The following is a 19,307-nucleotide window of genomic DNA, read 5'->3' as shown; positions in this document are numbered from 1 at the left end:
TCACTGTGTCCCAGTTTAAAAGAGTCTGGGCCAGTGCTGTGGTGCAGTGGGTAAAGCTGCAGCCTGCAACACTGGCATCCCATAAGGGCACCAGTTGGTGTTGGGCTGCTCCGTGCTCCGTGCAGCTCCCTGCTGACAGCTCAGGTACCCAGATGGAACCCCAGGCTCCTGGCTTCAGGCTGACCCAGCTCTGGCCCCTTGGGGGCCTCTGGGAAATGAATCAGCAGATGAAAGATCTTACTCTCTGTAACTAGGACTTTTAAACCAATAAACACATGTTAAAAAAAAAAAAAAGAAGAAGAAAAAAAACTTTCCTGGATTAATTCCACCAGTTTTGGTTTTAATGTGAATTGTTCCTGCATCACCGGCTGCTTAAAACACGTGACTCTGATCAGATGTCCACATCCCCAGGTGGGTAACGAGAGCCCGCCTGGTCACCTGTCCTTACTTTTCCTCCTGGTTGTTCTCGACAGATGTCCTCACTTTGCTGAGCGCATGGCCTGATGGCATGGCCTCATGTCCCTGTCTTATCTGGAAGGGGCCACAGGAACCTAGTAGAGGGTGAACTCGGGGTTCCAGCCCCTGCTCCTCCACTTCCTCACCCTGGGAATACTCCTTGGTGCACCTGCTCCCGGATGTTTCTCCCCCTGACGCTTGCCAGGTATGCTGTATCAGGTACACCCCTGCCATGACAGCCCAGGACCTCTTAGTTGCTCCTGGCTGACACCAGGTATGTGGGTTTTCTTGACCCCAGGAAGTTCCCTTCCAGTTGAGTGTTGAGTCATGACCCAGTCTTATCTGGACTTGGCAATAGCGCTGACAAGCAGAGGAGCTCAGTGGGCAGGACTACCAGCCATGGTCCCGGTAGCCACCTGTGCTCTAACTGCCAACACATAAATCAGGGGTCACAGAACTTGGGGGGTAGGGCTAGGTGCGTGGGACGGAGCACAGCACAGCCCGGCCTATGTCCCTTCCCTCCCAGCACCGCCCCCTCCAAGCCTACAGTGGACTGATATGTACGGAGCTTTTATCTCCAGAGATCGATGGTTCCCATGGTCTCCAGCTCCTCCCCTTGCCCTGGAGGATGGTGCATGGAGCTGGACAGTCCAAGCTGCTGCCCCTGACATAGCCTGCTTGGTGAGCAGACCCCATCTGAGAAGCAATCCCAGAGCTCATCGAGTGGCCCCTTGCTGAGATCAAAGTTGCCCCCTGGCAGTCTGGAAGCTCCAGGGACTGGGACAGAAAGATCAAATGCATGCTTCTTATTGGTCACAGCGTTTTTATTTGCTTCCATTTTTTATATTCTCCCCATCCCCTTGAAAATGAAAGCCCCATAAAAAACTTTATTAGAAGTAAATGCTGGGCCTGGCGGCGTGGCCAGCAGCTAAAGTCCTCGCCCCCAACGCGCTGGGATCCCATATGGGCACCGGTTCTAATCCCAGCAGCTCCACTTCCCATACAGCTCCCTGCTTGTGGCCAGGGAAAGCAGTCAAGGACGGCCCAAAGCCTTGGACTCAGCACCTGTGTGGGAGACCTGCAGGAAGTTCCTGGCTCCTGGCTCCGGATTGGCACAAGACCTGCCGTTGCACTCACTTGGGGAGTGAATTATCGGACGGAAGATCTTCCTCTCTATCTCTCCTCCTCTCTGTATATCTGACTTTGTAATTAAAAAAAAACTAAGAATTAAATGCTAACCCCCCCTAGCCTGGGGTTTAAAAGATAAATAAACCTTTTAAGTCTTAAAAGGATTATTTATTTGAATGGCAGGGCATCAGAGAGAGGAGAGTCAGAGAGAGACATAGCTCCCTTCTTCTGGTTCCTTCCCCAGATGGCTGCAACAGCCAGGGCTGGGCCAGGCCGACGCCAGGAACTCTGTCTGTGTCCCCCACATGGTGGCCGGGGCCCAAGTACTGGGCCTTCTGCTCCTGCCCCCCACCCAGGTGCATGAGCAGGGAGCCAGACTGGAAGTGGAGTGGCTGGGACTACAACCACCTGGAAGCAGTTTAGGCTCTGCCGCACCTCAGTGCCTGCCCAGCTCCTTCTCGTCATGTCATGTAAATCCTGTCGCCCAGGCAAAGTGGAGAGCTCATTCCTGTACCCTGTATTTTTCAGGGAGCCAGTTCCCCAACTGAGATTTCTCCATAAGTTTACTGAACTTATTGTATTAAGGTATTATCAGGTGCCTGAGCCGAGCAGGGAAGAGTAACTCTAGGGCCATCATTAGAGGGTTTTTTGTTGTTGTTGTTGTTGGTTTTTTTTTTTTTTTAAGGCCTACTAATTCTTGTGGCTTCCAGCACCCTTCATGGCCAACACACCTTAGACGAGTCCCTAAGAGGACGGGGTCCCTTTTCTACTTGAGGACCCAGGAGGGAGGCGGGAGAGCTAATCACAAGGACGTTGTCCCCAGGAAGGCAGCCAGGAGGACATCCTGAAAGACGAACCTGGCGCGCGTGCGTGCATGGAGTGCGGGTGATGGGAAGCGCGCATGCGCGCCGCGAGGCCGCGCGTGACCGGGCCGAGCCTGTGCGCGCGCCCCCTGCCGGCAGGCTCCTGGCAGCGGAGGGGGCGGGGCGTCGCCGGTCCCGGTCCGGCGGCCCGCATCCGCCGGACGCCGGAAGCGCTTCTCCGCCCCTGCCACTTGGCCATGGAGACTGTAGCCCAGTAGAGTCCCCTGAGAGGAAGAGCCGGGGGGCGGCGGCGGCCATGGAGGCCGTGCTGAACGACCTGGTGTCTGTGGAGGACCTGATGGTGAGGCCTGGTCCTGCGGGAGGGGAAGGGGGAAGAGTTGGGAGGACGGACCGCGAGAGGAGAGTCGGCCCGGGAGCCGAACCCTCCTGCCAGTTTCAAACTTGGAGAGGGGAAGCCGAACTACGGCTCCCGGCAGCCCCCGCGCCACCCGGCTCCTGCCCCAAGCGCACTCTTTGCCGCGGAGGCTGCTGGGGCTCGTAGTTTCTCCCGCCACCACACCTCCAACTGGAGGAGGCCCACTGGGTCTAAAACCCCAGAAAGACTGTCAGGTTCTGGGTCCTCTGTGTGATGTGGGAGATCAGTCGTGGGAGACACAGCGACCCGGCGTCACGCTGCACACACTGCTGACGCCGGCGCGATGCCCAGGGCATTGCCCTCCAGGTCTCCAGTCTTCGTAACCCCGGGAGGTAGGCAGGCACTGACTTTTTCCCCCTGCCACCCCGTTCTTTTGCCAGACAAGCCAAGGGTGCAGGCGCGGCTGGGTGGGGCAGACCGGGCCCGCGTGGGGGCTGTTTTGAGCAGTTGTGACAGCGTGTTTACTGTGCTGCTCGCGGTCAGCTGCTCCGGGAGCCGTGCCTGGAGCTGCCACCAGGCGGCATCTCCACCCGGGACCGCCAGGGGCACCCCGGGATGGAGCTGTGTGTGTGTGTGACAGTGTGTGGGTCAGGGTGCCTGTGTACCCCGGGATGGGGCTGGGGCAGGGTATGTGTGTGTGCGTGTGTACCCCGGGATGGAGCTGGGTGTGTGTGACTTTGTGGGTCAGGGTGTGTGTGTGTGTGTACCCCGGGATGGGGCTGGGACAGGTGTATGTGTGTGTGTGTGTGTGTGTGTGAGTGAGAGATGGGCCAGGGTGTGTGTGTGTCCAGGGAACCACTGGATGGAGATGGGATAGGGGGTGTGTGTGTGTGTGTGTGAGTGAGAGATGGGCCAGGGCGTGTGTGTGTCCAGGGAACCACTGGATGGAGATGGGATAGGGTGTGTGTGTGTGTGTGGGTGTCAGGGTGTGTGTGTAGGGGGGTACCTCGATCTCAGCAAGCGCGGTAGGGCAGAAGCACAGGGAAGGGTGACCGGGAGCCAGACAGGATATGATTGACACCTGTCATTTCCCCATGATGGTCAGTCAGCCTCTTTTCTCTTTTGCGGGCAGAAATTTGAGAGGAAGTTTAAGTCGGAGCAGGCGGCCGGCTCGGTGTCCAAGAGCACGCAGTTTGAGTATGCCTGGTGCCTAGTGCGGAGCAAGTACAATGATGACATCCACAAAGGCATCACCCTGCTGGAGGGTGAGCCGGCAGCCCCTCCCCAGTCGCTGTTGGCTACAGGTGGACCTCACCACCCAGCACAGCCCCGGGTCAGCCCAGTGGGCTCGGCCGTGCCTCCACATTGGATGCCTTGGAGGGGGAGTTGGGAGAAGATGGGAGGAGGTGCAGATGGTGCTAATGGGATGGGAACTCTCGTCCCTCTCCTGGTATATGCTGGATCCTCCTTCGTAACGGGCCACAGAGCTTGGCCAGTACCTCTGCGCCCTCTTTCTCTAGGTTAAGTGACCACTTCCGAGCCTTTGCTGTTGGCAATGGCTGTCTGTTGTTTGCACATTGTAAAACTGTAAAAATAAGGGGCTTTCTTAACACAGAAGGATCCATTCTGCCTGTGCGGAGTGGCCAGTTTTAGCTTACAGCTGGGCACAGCTGCAGAACTGCCTGTCCCCGCTCCTCTAACGCCCCAGGCACTGCCACTGTAGCTGAGGGGACCTAGGACAGCTGCAAACTGACCTAGTGACCCGTGTGGTGTGTGCAGAGCCTGCAGGAGGCCCCTGAAGCTGAAGCAGGTGGAGTGGTTCGGGGGAGCCCAGTTCTGAGCAGGTGCTTGCGGAAGGGAGGAGGGAGTGCAGCCCTCATATGAGCAGCAGCCCCTTAGCCCCCACCTCCCGCCCTGTGTCCTGGCTGCTCCAGGACAGGGATGCTGATGCAGTGGGGGTGGGGGACACATGGCTGCCGCTGTGGGCCCCAGAGCCGTGACTTGGACAGCTGGGAGTTTGGAACTGACACTGGGGGCCCAGAGCTGTGAGCTTCCCAGGGTCCCTCGGCGTTGGGGGCGGGACTGGGTGGGACAAAGGGGAACAGCGTGTGACTCCTCCCCCCCATGTCCCTTGTCCCCTCAGAGCTGCTGCTGAAAGGCAGCAAGGATGAACAGCGGGATTATGTCTTCTACCTGGCTGTGGGCAACTACCGGCTCAAGGTAGGCCCAGGGCGCCCTGGGTGTGTGTATGTACGTGTGGCCACTTGGGGTGTCCTAGCCAGGTGCATGTGCCTGTGCACGTGTGGGCTCAGGGTGCCCTTGCTGTTCACATGCGCGTGCGTGGCAGTGAAGGGTGTGGGGTTATGCTGGATCTGGGAGGCAAGAGGGAGAGGGAGGGTGTGGCTGGAGCTCAGCTTGCGTGGAGGTGTTGTGAGGGGGGAAGTTATTATCTCCCAGGCTTATCATCCCCAGCAGTCAGGCGGAGCTGTTGGTGGACTCTACTCCCCCGGGTGAGGCCAGGCCACAGGGCGGCAAGGGCTGTCTGGCTGGGCGGTGGCGTGAGCCCCTGGGGGTGAAGGCTGGAGGGGTGCAGCCTGAGTTGCCTGCGTGCTGCTCTCCACCCCCTACCACTGTGAGTGCAGGAATATGAGAAGGCCCTCAAATACGTGCGGGGGCTGCTGCAGACCGAGCCCCAGAACAACCAGGCCAAGGAACTGGAGCGGCTCATCGACAAGGCCATGAAGAAGGGTGAGTACCGTGCTCTGTCATGCCCCCCTCCCCCCAGCAAATGATGCCACTCCCAGCTGCCCCCTCCAAGCCCCGCCTCTCGGAAGCTGTGTTGGCAGCCCTCCTGCTGCAGGGTGGGGTGTGTGTATATCCGGGTAGCACTTGACGTCAACTCCACCCCCCCATTCCCCCGTAGATGGACTGGTGGGCATGGCTATCGTTGGGGGCATGGCTCTGGGTGTGGCAGGACTGGCTGGACTCATCGGACTTGCCGTGTCCAAGGCCAAATCCTGAAGGCGACAGCATCACCCCCTCTGCCCCGGGGGACTCACCAGAACCCTGGACGACATGGACAACATGCGGAGAGAGGGCCTCAGTCCTGCTGCCCCTAGCCTGTCCTCCCACTCCCCATACACCCTGTCACCCTTCCCTGTGGCCTTCAACCTCTGCCACCCCTGGGGAAACCTGTCCTTTAGCCCTGAATCATGTGCTCTGGGATGAGTGTAAATAAACGCGCGCCACGGCTTGGGAGCCTCTGTGTGTCGTGGGTTGAGGGAGGGGTGGGCGCCACAGGGTACTGAGGGTGAGGGTGGCTTCTCCAGCAGTCTGCAGGCTAGTGTGGGGTTTTCTCCTGCTCCATCCCCACCACCCTATCCTGCAATGGCATACAAACTTGCGGGACAGCAGCAGAGAGGAGGGCCCAGTGGTACCTCTCCTGACCCACTCCACCTCCTCCTGCCACCTGGAGTTTTCCACCCCACCCCCAATCCCCGCCACTTCCTCCCTTTGTCCTCCCACACCCTCCCCTTTCCTCCTCTCCCATCCATCCCCCAGGGTAATGGAGGAGGGAGCGTTGGCATTGGGCCTGCGGCAGACAAGGGTCTCGGGGTGGGTGGGAAATGCAGAGCCAAGGCCGAGCCCACGCCCTCTCCTCTCATGCCAAGCTCCGCTCACTGCATACCTCTCGTTCCAAAGCCCAGCAGGGCTGGGAGCAGGGGGGAGGTACCCGAGGGGAGCCTGGCACGGGAGGGGCAGAGTGCCATTCTGTCCAGGGGGCACTCCAGTGCCACTCACCAGAATTGGGCCACAACTGTCCCTGGCTTGGGTCTTGGGACAGGCAATGAGAGCGCGGCAGGTGCTGGAGGAGGCTCACCCCTGGGGGTGCTAAATCCGTCATTAGCCAGCAGAGTCCTTGGCAGTTCGCCGTAAGTGAAGCGGTTAGAGAGATTAGCCACATAGTGGCTTCCCGCTTGGCAGCAGGATCAAACTCAATGCCGAGGGTCAATGGTCAGACCAGTTATGGCGGGGTGGGAGGAAGGGAGATTCAATTTCAAGATGTTTGGAGAGGGACTCTTTGGTGGCCTCATCCCAGCCCTGGGGCACTCAGCTGGAACGGGGATGGTGTCTGAAGGCAAGCGCTTGGTCAGTGTTGGGGGGCACACACTTCACCCCAGTTGCTTTGCCAGAAGACATGGTCAGCCTGCCATCCTCGCTGATGGGACGTCAGAACCGTTGGCCTCTCCCCAACTGCCACCTCTCCCTATGGTCAGCCCCAGGCTTTCTTGGACGCTGCAGTGACCTGACTGCGGGTCACTCTCACCCATCCCATTCCCAGTGGCGGAAACCCCTGGCAGGTGTCTTGGGGTCTGTCTTTTCTCCTCTTGCTCTCGGGGGCCCCCTGATGAAGGCTGAGTCAGACCCAGCCATTTCCCCTTGGCGCCCAGAGCCGCCCATGGGGGCCCCTCCTCGGCCGTATCCCATATCCGTTCGTCATTCCTGGGTAAGTCCGTCCCCCCTACCGTGGGGCGGGGAGCCCTGGGCAGCAGTGCTCTGGGGGAGGGGGTGGACTTTTGGCCTGTTTGGCTTATTCCCTCCATCTCCGCTGCCACAGCTGCCGTGGGCTGGCCTCATTCCTCTGAGCCGCCAGGAAAAGGGGCCCCCTGAGTGAGCCAACAAGTGAGGGCCGCTGTCACCTGGGCCACCGCGCGACCTGTGGCCCGAGGAGGAGGAGGAGGAAGGCAGGGGCTGCTGCAGGATTCCGGCCCTTCCCAACTGCCCTGAGCCCCCTTTCCAGTTCCCCACGGGCTCCTAGCCCCGTCGGGGCCCTGTGTCTGCCATGTCCGTGGCCGTGGAGACATTTGGCTTCTTCATGACGGCCCTGGGGCTGTTGATGCTGGGGGTGACCCTGACCAACAGCTACTGGCGCGTGTCCACCGTGCATGGCAACGTCATCACCACCAACACCATCTACGAGAACCTGTGGTACAGCTGCGCCACCGACTCGCTGGGGGTCTCCAACTGCTGGGAGTTCCCATCCATGCTGGCCCTATCTGGTACGGGCTGGGCCGGGTGGGGGGGCGTGATGTGGTGTGGTGTGGTGTGGTGGGCACCAAAGGTCCATAGGGATTCAGAGGGGTCTGGGGCCCAGGCTGTGGGGGATGTGACCCCTGGCCTTGGTGGCTCTGCTTGGTCAGGCAACAGGCCCAGCTCCTAGGAGGTGGTCGTGAGACTTGGATGGGGCAAATGTGCTTTTGTTGGCATTGGCGGCAATGTATCCACCTGCTTTATGCCAATGGTGAGTGCCACGGAGTGGATTGCCCGGCTTGGCTCGGAGTGGAGGTGGCCCTGTCATCCTGTGTGTGGGGACCTCGGCAGGTGTATTTTGTGAGCTTGGTGGCTGCAGCCTGAGGCTCTTCAGGGCCCAGACAGGAGCTGTTCCCCTCCTTGGTCCTACCCGGGGGCCACAGCACTCTCCTGTTTGTCACACACCATGGAGACCAGGCAGCCCCGTGCTTGGGGGGCTCCCCTTCTGTGGTCTCCCCAACTCACTGGGCTTGGGAAGCCATCTTCTCTCCCACGCACTGTGTCACAGGTGCTGGGGTGGGGGAGGAGCTGAGGCCCACCTTAGCCACGAAGCTGTTCTGAGCAGTGAGGGCTGCAAGGGAAACTCTTGCAGGAAGCTTCTATTCATTTCTACAAGCCTTATGGTACAAATCAGGCGAGTGCGCCCAAGACCTTTTACAGACAGTGCAGTATGGGCCGGAAACCCCTGCGTGCCGAATGACCAGAGGAACTGGGGAGGCACCCCCCACCCGGCATGTCTGTCTGCGTGAGTGGGTGTGAAAGGGGTGCAGAAGCCGGCTGGCAGCAGGCCAGAGCCCGGGACTTCCCCGGCATGTTGTCCTCGGTGGCTCTGATGCTGGGCGGGGCTGGGGATGTTAACTTGCTTCTGAGGAGCCCAGGAGCTGCTGGCACACACGGGAGGCCTGGGACCAGAGTGGTTCGGGGTCCAAGCACTCACCCATGCCTGTCCCTTGGCCACCAGCACCATCTGGTGAGGCCCTGGGGGTGGGGTGTGGCAAACCGTACTCCTGGAGAACTTTGTCCCTCCTCCCCGCTCCCCTTCCAGAGAGGAAGACTGCCCCTCCCAGAAAGGGGGTGCAAGGTGCTGGAGAGTTCTTAGAATCCAGAGATGGACAAGAGAGGAGAGGGTCGGTCCTTCATCCCTCAGCTCTGAGCTCTGCAATGAGCTAGGTGCCCTTGGCGCGGTTCCGGGCCCTCGGCCGCAGCCCACTGCTGCCCCCTACCGGTCACTCTAGGAAGAAGCAATACAAGATGCTGACCCTGGGCCCTGTAGACGTGGGGAGGGGGCTGTGTGTCCTCAAGTGGACGCTGCTCCCGGTGTGCAGCTGACAGAGGTTAGAGGTGCCACCCGATGGCCTGCCAAAGCGTCATCGGAAGAAGACCCTGTGGCCGAGGGGTGCGCAGGCCGGGCCCCTCCCACCAGGAGCAGGGTCGTGAGGGGCTGGTCGGAATGTAGAGGGGAGGCGCTGACGGCTGTGTCCCTCTTCCCCAGGGTACGTCCAGGCCTGTCGCGCGCTCATGATCACCGCCATCGTCCTGGGCTTCCTGGGTCTCTTCTTAGGCATGCTGGGGTTGCGCTGCACCACGGTTGGCGGCACGGACGGCTCTAAGAAAGCCAAGCTGGCGGCCATCGCTGGTGCCCTGCACATACTGGCCGGTAATGGGGGCTGGGCCTGAGGTGGGTTGGGGAAGGAGGCCTTGACTACAGACCCTATTCTTGGAATTTGGGCGACAGGCAAGCCCACCAGCCCTGTTTCCTGAGCTGCCGCCACGGGTCAGGCTCCAGCCAGGCGTGGGAGGGACATTGAGGGGGCTGGCCAAGCTGGGCGTCTGCCTGCGCAGGTGCGGGCTGGTACAGGATGCCCAGGGTGCTGGCTTGTTTCCCAAGCTGAAAACAGCCTGGGAACGGGCAGGTGGGCACAGGTGGACCTGGGCCTCCAGGGCTGTGTAGGATTTGGATGTGTCTAGGGGAAGCAAGCTTGATCCCAGACCCCAGCGGTGTCAGCTGTCAGTAGGTGGGAGGTGGTCCCTGCCAGTGCCAGAGGGAGGCTCCTGCAGGGAGCTGGTGCTTTTGGACTTGAGGATGCCCAAGTCCTACTCTGGGCAGCCCCTTCCCCAAGTCCCTGCACTGTTCTTCCACCTGCAGGGCTCTGTGGCATGGTGGCCATCTCCTGGTATGCAGCCAACATCACCCAGGACTTCTTCAACCCCTTGTATGCGGGAACCAAGTGAGTGTTGGGGAGGCCTTGTCTCGGGGGAGGGGCACACAGCCTTGTTCCCCAAAGGCGTTCAGCTACCCCACCCCCACCCCAGGTATGAGCTGGGCCCCGCCCTCTACCTGGGCTGGAGCGCCTCCTTGCTGGCTATCCTGGGCGGCATCTGTCTGTGCTCCCATTGCTGCTGCTTCTCCAGGGAGGATCCGGCCACCAGGTGAGGGGGGTGTGGGCTGGGGGGCAGCGGGGAGCACGGGCCTCCTTCGTTTTTGACCCGTGGGCTCCTCTCCCCACAGATCCCGGCTTCCCTACAAGGCGTCCACTGCTGTGCTGCCCCAGGTTGCCTCAGATGAAGGTGACAGCAGCTTTGGCAAATATGGCAAAAACGCCTATGTGTAGAAGCTCCAGCTTGCACACCGTATTTTCCTTTCAACTCCCCCACCCAGTGGAGAAGGGTCCCCGGCCCCCAGGGCTCCAGGCTGGGGTTCATCCTCCAACTTGGGTAGGTCCCATCCAAGCCTGGAAGCCACGCCCCCAGCCAGAGGCACTCCCCAGTCCCTGCCCTGGCCACGCCCCGACTGAGCCACTCCCACCCCATCCCACGCCCTCAGCAAGTCCCCGCCCACACATAAACCACTCCCACCAAAGCCACGCCCCTCCAAGACCCTGCCCAACCAGAGCCACTCCTAAGTCCCCGCCCCCAGCCAGAGCCATGCCACGGCCACGCCTCCTCTCCCGGCCGAGGCGGCTGCTAGGAGGGCTGTGTGTCCCCAGTAGTTGGTGTTATGTGTAAAATCGTGCATCAATAAATGTAAACTGTGATTGTAGCAGGAACTCAAGGGGTCATGAAGAGGCCAGCCAAGCGCGGCGGAGGCCTCCAGGCCTCCTTCTGTTGTGGTCTTGGACACCGTACTGTCCTTCTGCCACACTTGGGGGCGGTGGCATCTCTGAGTCTCCAGGAGCTGAGTTCCAGGAAGGGGGAATCCTGGCCAACAGGGACCCAAGTCACCACCCCGATCATGGCTGTTCTAGGATCTTAACTGATCCGGAGCAGCGTCTGCCCCGGCCTGAGCCTGGCTATTGGGAATTACTAAGCCCTCTGGAGACTGGGTGTCAAGTGACCTGGCCTGGTTTGGTCCATGGGGAAGGCTTGGTGGCACACAGCGAAAACCCCAGAGATGTGTCCACCGGTGTGTGCACCGCCCAGTGATGCCCAGCCTGAACAGGGTGGGTGTGGCACAGGCCAACGGGAGTTCAGTTAACCTGCGCTGGGAAAACAAGCCCCATCATAGCACTATTGCGAGCAGTCCCTGGGGTGGCTTGGGCCTGTCCCCATGTCACCGGACTGTGGCCTCCTGACCCTGTCTGTCCTGCTGTCTGCCACCCCCTCTGGTTGTTCCTCCCTCTGTACTATGAGCAGCAGTCCCTGCGGTGGCCTGGGACTGGGACTGACCGCCACCCTGTCCCCATGTCATCAGGCTGTGGCCTCCTGACCCTGCTGCCTGCTGTGGGCATACAGATGACCGCCACTCCCTCTCGTTGCTCCACACTGACCCGAGCCTTTCACCCCGGATGGCTCTCCCTGCCCAGGAATAAGAGCCCAGTCAGTCCTGATTTTGACCTTGACACCTGCCTGCCTGTTTGCCTATGCCCGCTTTGTTCTGCACAAGTCGAACCCACGCACAGAGTAGGGCTTGGGGGGCCTCTCAGACACATGCCCCCTACCAGGCTACATCGAGGCCCACAGCTGCTGCCTAAACTCCCTGCACGGGCCTCCCATGTGCCACCCCCTCCCTGCCCTGCCTTTACTACCATTTGCAGGTATCACATGGGCTGAGCCCAAAAGGAGGAGACTCAGGGGACAGTCGGCTGCTAAATAGGGCTGGCTGTGCTGCCTGCTTGGTCACACGCTGGAGTGGACAACAGACAATCTGACAAAAATCCCTGATGGTGGCAGCTGCCTCTGGCACCTACACTGTCCCCTTGGGTCATGCCTAAGGCCCTCGGCTCCCTTCCCACTGCCCTGGTCCCTCTATTGCCAGACATTGGAGTGTGTCCAGCACACAGAAATGACAGTAGTCAGCCACAAACTGCTCTAGGGTTGGGGCACCAGCAGCTTCCCACAGGGGGCAGCAAGTCCCAGTCCTGCAGTGCCTGGGATGGTCTGAGGGGTGACCTGAGTTGTCTGAGCCACACAGCTGGTGAGTACTGGGAGACTCTGTCTTCCAGAGTTGGACCCTGACCTCTTCCTGGACTCCTAGCAGGGGTAAGTGCTGTTCCTTCACATGTGATCCTGGGTTCAGCTTCTAGAAGCTTTGGGCACAGTGTAGATTCCCTGTGGAACAGGTGCTTCGGGTGTGGGCAATAAGCTTCCCTGGCACAAAGGGGGTCAGCAGAAACTGCCCAAAGGGGCTGGAACTGTGTGGTATAACAGGTTAATCCTCCACCTGAAGTGCCAACATTTCATATGGGTGCTGGTTCAAATCTCAGCTGTTCCACTTCCCATCCAACTCCCTGCTGATGGCCTGGGGAAGCAGTGAAGGATGGCCCAGGTCCTCAGGCCCCTGCACCCTTGTGGAAAACCTGGAAGAAGCTCCTGGCTCTCAGCTCCTAGCTTGGGCCATAGTTGCTATTCAGGGAATTAACTAGAAGATGGGAGATCTCTCTCTCCCCTTCTCTCTGTAAATTCTTTGAAATGAAAAATCAATCTTAAAAAAGAAAACAAACCAAAGTTGTCCTGGGGGAGTTCCTATTTTGAAGTCCGCCACCTCCCAAGCTGGGAGTAGCTAGTGCGCTTCAGGGCATACTAGAAGGTGGGCTGTGAGGCCCAGCCAAGGTGAGGTGACTGGGAGGGACAGGCTGAGGACCTGAAGTTCCCTCTCCGGGGAGACCAGTGATCTGTACAGAGAGACAGCAAAGTAGACTCTGGGTGTCTGTCATCATCATAGCAGACAACGCAGCCAGGCTCGGCCCGGAAGGGCCACAATCCTGTTACACCAGCATGAAGCACAGGTCTGAGGTCAGTGGTCACCATGGAGGCCTGGGTGGGGTGACCTGAGAGTGGGGTTCACACAGGCCTGCCTGAACTGGGCTCCCCTCAGGCTAGCAGCTGCAGGGCTGGGGCTGGAAGGTTTCCTCTGTGGCGGCTCAGGGGTCCGGCCACAGGGCAGGGGGAGCTGCAGTACCTTTCTGTGGCCATGGCCCATCTTCGGTCGCTGTGACTCAACACAACCTGGGCAGCTTATGAAAGGGTCAAATGCAACAGGATGCTGGACTTCTACCACTGTCTGTACCTACAGTGTTAGGATACACCTAAATAGCAGAATGATAGACTTGGGATTGTTGCTGAATGACCCATATTATTATAATAAAGGGGAAATCTGTGTGTGTGTGGGGGGGAGAATGGGGAGGGTAGAAGGGAAAATCCCTGAGCCTATGGAACGGTATCATGAAAAAGAAAACAATAAAGAAAGAAGTGTCAAGGGGCCACAGCCAGCAGGGAAAGCCTGAGAGAGCCATGTTGGTGCAGGTGTCATGCAGCGAGGCGGAGTGAGCTGCTGGCTCGGGTGTCCCTTTAGATTTGAAAGACAGATGACAAACCTCTTCTAGCTTGCTATGACAGCTAAAGCTGGGACGGCCTGAAGGCAGGTACTCCCTCTGGGTCTCCCCAGGTATTAGCAGGGAGCTGGCTCAGAAGTGGAGCAGCTGGGACTTGACCACAGATGTTGGTATCGTAGGCAGTGCAACAACATGGGCCTCTTGGGTGTCTGTTCTTACCAAGCCACTAAGGCCAACTAGGACCCCCACCTTCCTTACTTCATCTCTACAAACACCAAGAATATCCAAGTCTGGAGACTTGGGTTATGACACACAAACCCCTTGTCCCACCGTGTCCCACATTCTCACTTGTCATTTGCCATGGCTGAGGCTGTCATCCCTCCCCTCCCCTGGGACCTCAGCAGGTGCCTCTGCTGCTTGGGCTGCATCTAGTCTCAAGGCCACTTGATCAACAGATGCTCATGGCACCAGTGCTATGGCACAGTGGGCCAAGCCCCCGCCGCAGAAATAGCATTGTACACGGGCACTGGTTCATTTCCCGGCTGCTCCACTTCCCATCCAACTCCCTGCTGATACATTTGGGAAAGCAGCTAGAGAATGGCCCAAATCTTTGGGCCCCTTCACCCATGTGGGAGATGAAGATGAGGCTCCTGGCTCTGCTCTGTGCCCAGGACGTTGGACCTCAACACAGCAAACCCCCGGTGGTGGAGCTGACACAGTGATAGTCCTCCCTCACCTCCGCGCCTGGGTGCACACAGTGTCAGGGTTGCCTGAGGCCAGCGGCCCTCTCACATGGGCGGCACCGCTCCCCACTGGTGGAGTACCAGGAGACAGAGGCCAGCTCAGCCAGCAAGCAGCTCCCTGTACCCGGCCCCGAGTCCTGGGCCCCAGCACGACTTCAAAAATATTCAGGACAACTGGAGAGGTGAAGATGCAGAACCAAACCAAATCAGTAACCCAGGGTGAGGATGCACCCTGAGACGCAGAGGGGATGGAGGGCGGGTGCAGGTGGGAGGAGAGGAGGGGCCGTTGCCTCCATCCCACAACAGCACAAGTATAGCTTTGGGTGCTTGATCATTTATTCAAGTAGCCTTCTGCAGGCTCCGCCCCCAGCCCCATCCTCCTTGTCCCCTTTGCAGTCCTGGGCCGGGCCAGCCACTCTGGGTGGGTGAGACAGTGCTTTGGCTGAGTGCGTGGCGTGGTTCCTCCCTTGGTCCCGCAGGAGCTGCTCCTTGGGTGATGTGGCCAGGAAGCCTTCCTGTCCGGGTGAGCCCTGCTCACACAGTCCACTTCAGGCACCTGTGCACAGAGAGGGAGTCAGGAGGAGGGTGTGGCCTGGGGCGGGGGTGCCCGTTGTGGGGCAGGGCTGGTCCTACGCTCACCTCGTTTCCTGGTGCGTGCCTAAACAGCGCACGGTGCAGTACCGGGCTCCGCAGCTGACACAGGTGTAGGGGGAGGGGAAGCCGCACACAGCACAGAAGGGGCGCTGGGGCCGAGATGGGGGCCCTGCACAGGCGGTAAGGTAGTTGGGGCCCTCTGCCATACTCAGGTTCTGCAGAGACGAGAGGGGCCAGGATTGCGGGGAGGAGGGGTCTCCTCTGCTGCGCAGGCACCACACACCCATTGCACCTGTGGGTTCTGCCCTCACCTCCTCCCTCCTCACCTGCTCCTCCAGCAGGGCCTGGAAGTTTTTCCGGAAGCGAAGTTTAAAATGATCACCTCGAGTCTTCTTCTTCTTCTTTCCTGGGTGGGAGGGGGAGGGCAAGTAGATGGTTTGTACCAGCTGAGAAAGGCAGTCCCCTCACCCCTGGAGCTCCCGAGGCCCGCGAGTCCAGAGGCCGCCCCTGCCCTCACTGAGTCCCGTTTGCCCCTCCTCTGCTTCTCCAATCCTGGTCATAGTCTCCCTATCCCCGTCCCCCAAGCCCAGGACCTGCTCTGGCATCCTCCCTCACCTTCCCCACCGGCCTGACCCCTCCCTTTCTCCTTGCCTCACCAGTGTCTGCATCGTCATCAAACTGCGGGAGCCTCTTGCCCAGCTGCGGGAGCCCTGCATGGGGGTCGTCCTGGAAGTTGTCATTTTCCAAGGCCTCGAGTTGCCTGTTGATGCGACGCTGCCGGGCTGCCCGGTCCAGCACCCGCCGCTGGCTGGGGTCCTGGGAGCGAACTGAGGCACGTGAAGAGTTACAGGGGGTACCAAGGAAGGAGAGACTGGGGTGGCCTAAATTGGGAGGGGGACCCCACACTTTTCACGCAGTCACCAAGCTTGTAACCCCTGGGTTTCCTCCCAGGAGACCAGCGCCTTCCCCATCTGCTCAATGCCCCCTGGCTCACTTCCTGCCTGCACTGGGCTCAGTCTCTTGTGCTCATTTCCCAGCCCCTGTGGCCTTGGCCAGGCACCCCTTTCCTGAAGGGCTCTCATTACTGGTAAAGTCATATGCCCAGGGCAGGTGTCTGTCGTAGGTCCCCTTTCTTGGCAGCAGTGCCTGGGTTTGCGTCCCAGCTTCTGATTCCAGTAGCCTGCTTGCACCCCCAAGAGGTGGCAGGTCATGGCAGGCGTGTGGGTCCTTGTCATTTGCATAGGACACCTGGAAGGTCCCTGGTCCAGCCTTGGCTGTTGCGAGGAATGGTTAGCGGGTGGAAGAGCTCTCTGGCTTTCCCATGGATAAAAAGCACTTCAGAAGCAGCAACCACCAGACCACACATAGCTGTGCGGAGGCTTGCAGGTGCCCTGGAACCTTGTGCACTTGGCCTTCCTGTCCAGCGAAACACGCACCACAGGTGGACATGCTTGTCTCCCAAGCCAAACCTCCCAACATAATTGTGGGGCACCCATCCAGGCTGCCTTCCCTTGCTCAGCCTTACTGCTGAACCTCACGCAGTCTCCAGCTCCAGGATACCCCACTCTCTGTCCCTCCTCTCCACTTGGACTTACTTGGCCAGGCCCATGGAGCACAGAGGCCCTTCTTCGCACACAGGCTATGGTAATCTCTCTTCCCTGCCACCTGCCCCCTACTTGGTCCCCAGCCATGACTGCTGCCTGACCACACAGTGGTAGGGGACCCAGGACACTGGCCACCTCCAGGGCCAAAGCCACCATGCAGTGCTGGACTCCACACTGGACTCGTGTCCCCACCCCCTCCTTTGGTGACACGACTCAGGCCCTGCTCTCTGAGCCACCGAGGCCAGGGTGAGAGGTGGGAGGTGGGGACATCCCCTCCCCGTTCACAGCCTGTGTCCTCTTTCATACAGTTCTGCTCCAGCTCGGGGATCTATTACTCGCAGGCCAGCGACTGCAAATGTCATTCTCTCTGGCAGGACCTCTCCACTGAGTCACGGGTCCGGGCCTGCCCACATGGTGACAGCTTAAAAGCAAAACCACATTGCCCCAACAGACTCTCTCCCAGAGAACGGAACTGTAGATACAGGACGCCTAAGACGCGGGGGCGGGGGCTGTATTGTGGCTCAGCGCGTTAAACCACCACTGTGACACCAGAATTCTATTACAGGAGCACCAATTCGAGTCCTAGCTGCTCTGCTTCCGGTTTAACTTCCTGCTAATATGTCCTGGGAGACCTGGATGGAGTTCCCAGCTCCTGGCTTTAGCTTGGCCAAGCCCTGGCTACTGTGGTCATTTGGGGGATGGATCATCCCTCTCTCTGTATTGCCCTGCTTTTCAAAACACAAATAATATTAACTTAACAAACCCTAATGTCAAATCAGCTACTTATTAGCTTCCAATAATTCAACCCAAATTTCAGCCCTTTGATTTTTACCAAGAGCCTGCCAGCGGAAATCAGGGTGCTGGGTACCTCCTGTGAGCTGGTACCACAGAAGGCTAACTGCCTAAATTACGTCATCTTCCCCCAACCTGTGACTTGGGGATGGTGATTGCCCTGAGTCAACTGACAACTAGTTGATCAGAAAGAGAGAAAATCTTTTTCTGTCACTTCCATCAGCGTGTCATTTCCCAAGTGGATGCCACCAGAAGCCAGGAGCTCCATCCTGGTCTCCCATGTGGGTGACAGGGGCCATCTTCTGCTGCTTTTCCCAGGGGTCCTGGATGAGAAGTAGACTGGTCAGGGTTCAAACTGGACTATGGTATGACGTGGTGAGAAGGAGAGACAGAGAGCAAGATCTTCCATTTGCTGGTTCACCCCTCCAAATGACTGCAATGGCTGAAGCTGAGCCGACAGGAAGCCAGGAGTGTCCTCCGGGTCTCCCAGGCGGGTTCTGGGTCCCAAGGCTTTGGGTCACCCTCCACTGTTTTCCCAGGCCACAAGCAGGAAGCTGGATGGGAGCAGCCAGGACATAAAGCAGTAACCAAAGGGATGCTGGTGCCCGGCAGTGAAGGATTAGCTGACTGAGCCATCGTGCTGGCCGGGAGATGGTGGCAACACCAGCTCGAAACACATACATTGTGTAAGAATCTGATGGTGCTGCTTGTTGTTACCGCTGGTTTGCAAACGACAGCTGGGGGGGGGGGACTCTGTCCAGGTCTTCCACCTTGTGGGTGGTAGAGCCTCCCAGGATGGGGTCTGGCAGTCAGCTGGAGCCGGAGACCAGAATACAGACACAAGAGGGGGGAAAGGTCTCCCCACGGAGGCCACCCACGAGGGCCGCCGGAGCACCCAAGCACCCACTCCACCCACTCGGTTCCAGGCTCTCTCTCTCCTCCCGAGCCTTCCGGGTCCCCGCGCCTGGGCTCCCCCTCCACCACGTACCCCCTGAGTCACAGCAGCCACTTCCCAGCCAGCCAGCTTGCTAGCCAGTTTTGGGATTCCCATAGCCCTGTGTGGGGCCGACACCACTAAAACCTGAATGAATGCGGGTGGGGAGACGGTGCCTCGATGCCAAGACCCAAGGGCCCAGAAAATGAACCTGAGACAGCTATGTGGGTGAAAAATGGCTGGTATACACCTGCAAGGAGAAAAGGAGCGACCTCCACACTCGTCACCTACCCGAAGTTTTCTTCTCCACCATTTGCGCCGTACAGCTGTCGGAAGTGTCGACTACACAGGCACACTAGGCCGCCGGCTTGGTTAAGGGCAACATCACTTCCGGTGGCGTGTGCTCCCGCGCGTGCGCACAGCCATCCGCACGCACTCGAATGCGTTACGTGGTGTTTCCTTGGAGACAGGAAAGCTTTCCGCCATGTTTAATAGGGGCAAAGCTACTTCCGGCCTCGGGGTGCTCTGTGCAAATTTTGTGGAGAAAGGGGCCCCGAAATGGGTCATTTAAAAGTGGTGATGCTGGCGGTTTCTGGAGAAATGTTATTTTCCGCTGATCCTTCTGCAGATGCAGTCCATACAAAAGCAGTTCTTGGAGCATCTCCACGAGGGAGGAGCGTGGGTGGGCAGGGCTGCCGAAGAAAGGGGGCAGGCTTGAGAGGGGCGGGCCATCGGAGGGGACCCAAGGGGGGCTTCTGCCGAAAGCTGAACCCCCAGTGCCCGAAGCCGCAGCTCGGCGCGGGGTCCTCGGCCGGCCTCCTCCTCCTCCGCGCCCCGTCTTCCGGCCGGTAGCAGCTCAGGGCCCCATCGGGGCGAGGACTCGGTCCCGCGGCCCGCTGGACGCTCGGCGAGGGGTCACTCCCACGTGCGAGGCCCAGTGTCCCGCGTGCGCCCCGGGTCGTGGGCCGGGCCGATCCAGCCCGCCCCGGGGCCCCCGCTGGCCTCACCCCCGGCC

At 59.5% G+C, this 19,307-nt stretch overlaps 3 protein-coding genes across 4 annotated transcripts; 2 read left to right on the top strand and 1 right to left on the bottom strand.

Annotated features, from left to right (window-relative positions):
• Positions 1-2,557: 2,557 nt before the first annotated feature.
• On the top strand, positions 2,558-6,021 carry FIS1 (fission, mitochondrial 1). Its single transcript, XM_004586963.3, has 5 exons — positions 2,558-2,748; positions 3,896-4,028; positions 4,907-4,983; positions 5,406-5,511; positions 5,687-6,021. The coding sequence occupies exons 1-5, from the start codon at positions 2,704-2,706 to the stop codon at positions 5,782-5,784; spliced, it is 459 nt and encodes a 152-aa protein (XP_004587020.1). The 5' UTR covers positions 2,558-2,703; the 3' UTR covers positions 5,785-6,021.
• Positions 6,022-7,087: 1,066 nt separating this feature from the next.
• Positions 7,088-10,638, top strand: CLDN15 (claudin 15). Of its 2 annotated transcripts, none has more exons than XM_058680977.1 (5): positions 7,088-7,823; positions 9,416-9,511; positions 10,001-10,082; positions 10,168-10,284; positions 10,364-10,638. In XM_058680977.1, the coding sequence occupies exons 1-5, from the start codon at positions 7,607-7,609 to the stop codon at positions 10,464-10,466; spliced, it is 615 nt and encodes a 204-aa protein (XP_058536960.1). In that variant the 5' UTR covers positions 7,088-7,606; the 3' UTR covers positions 10,467-10,638. The 2 variants fall into 2 exon arrangements, with proteins under 2 accessions (XP_058536960.1, XP_004587019.1); XM_004586962.2 differs by having other exon boundaries at positions 7,308-7,823; positions 9,347-9,511.
• A 4,048-nt stretch (positions 10,639-14,686) lies between these two features.
• On the bottom strand, positions 14,687-19,293 carry ZNHIT1 (zinc finger HIT-type containing 1). The gene is made up of 5 exons (XM_004586961.2): positions 18,584-19,293; positions 15,619-15,789; positions 15,289-15,368; positions 15,008-15,177; positions 14,687-14,924 (listed from the first exon to the last, which is right to left on the bottom strand). The coding sequence occupies exons 1-5, from the start codon at positions 18,603-18,605 to the stop codon at positions 14,903-14,905; spliced, it is 465 nt and encodes a 154-aa protein (XP_004587018.1). The 5' UTR covers positions 18,606-19,293; the 3' UTR covers positions 14,687-14,902.
• Between the last annotated feature and the right edge of the window lie 14 nt (positions 19,294-19,307).

Source organism: Ochotona princeps, chromosome 24 (assembly GCF_030435755.1).
Source record: "Ochotona princeps isolate mOchPri1 chromosome 24, mOchPri1.hap1, whole genome shotgun sequence".
Classification (NCBI taxonomy): Eukaryota; Metazoa; Chordata; class Mammalia; order Lagomorpha; family Ochotonidae; genus Ochotona; species Ochotona princeps.
Note: the sequence above shows the minus strand (reverse complement) of the source record. Positions and strands in the feature narration are given on the sequence as shown.

Coding starts and splice junctions, on each gene's coding strand:
- FIS1 (XM_004586963.3), top strand. CDS start 2,704: ATGGAGGCCGTGCTGAACGACCTGGTGTCTGTGGAGGACCTGATG. Junction 2,749..3,895: donor TGTCTGTGGAGGACCTGATG/GTGAGGCCTGGT, acceptor TTTTGCGGGCAG/AAATTTGAGAGGAAGTTTAA. Junction 5,512..5,686: donor CGACAAGGCCATGAAGAAGG/GTGAGTACCGTG, acceptor ATTCCCCCGTAG/ATGGACTGGTGGGCATGGCT.
- CLDN15 (XM_004586962.2), top strand. CDS start 7,607: ATGTCCGTGGCCGTGGAGACATTTGGCTTCTTCATGACGGCCCTGGGG. Junction 9,512..10,000: donor TGCCCTGCACATACTGGCCG/GTAATGGGGGCT, acceptor TTCCACCTGCAG/GGCTCTGTGGCATGGTGGCC. Junction 10,285..10,363: donor AGGGAGGATCCGGCCACCAG/GTGAGGGGGGTG, acceptor CTCTCCCCACAG/ATCCCGGCTTCCCTACAAGG.
- ZNHIT1 (XM_004586961.2), bottom strand. CDS start 18,605: ATGGTGGAGAAGAAAACTTCGG. Junction 15,369..15,618: donor TGATGACGATGCAGACACTG/GTGAGGCAAGGA, acceptor CCTCCCACCCAG/GAAAGAAGAAGAAGAAGACT. Junction 15,178..15,288: donor AGGCCCTGCTGGAGGAGCAG/GTGAGGAGGGAG, acceptor TCGTCTCTGCAG/AACCTGAGTATGGCAGAGGG.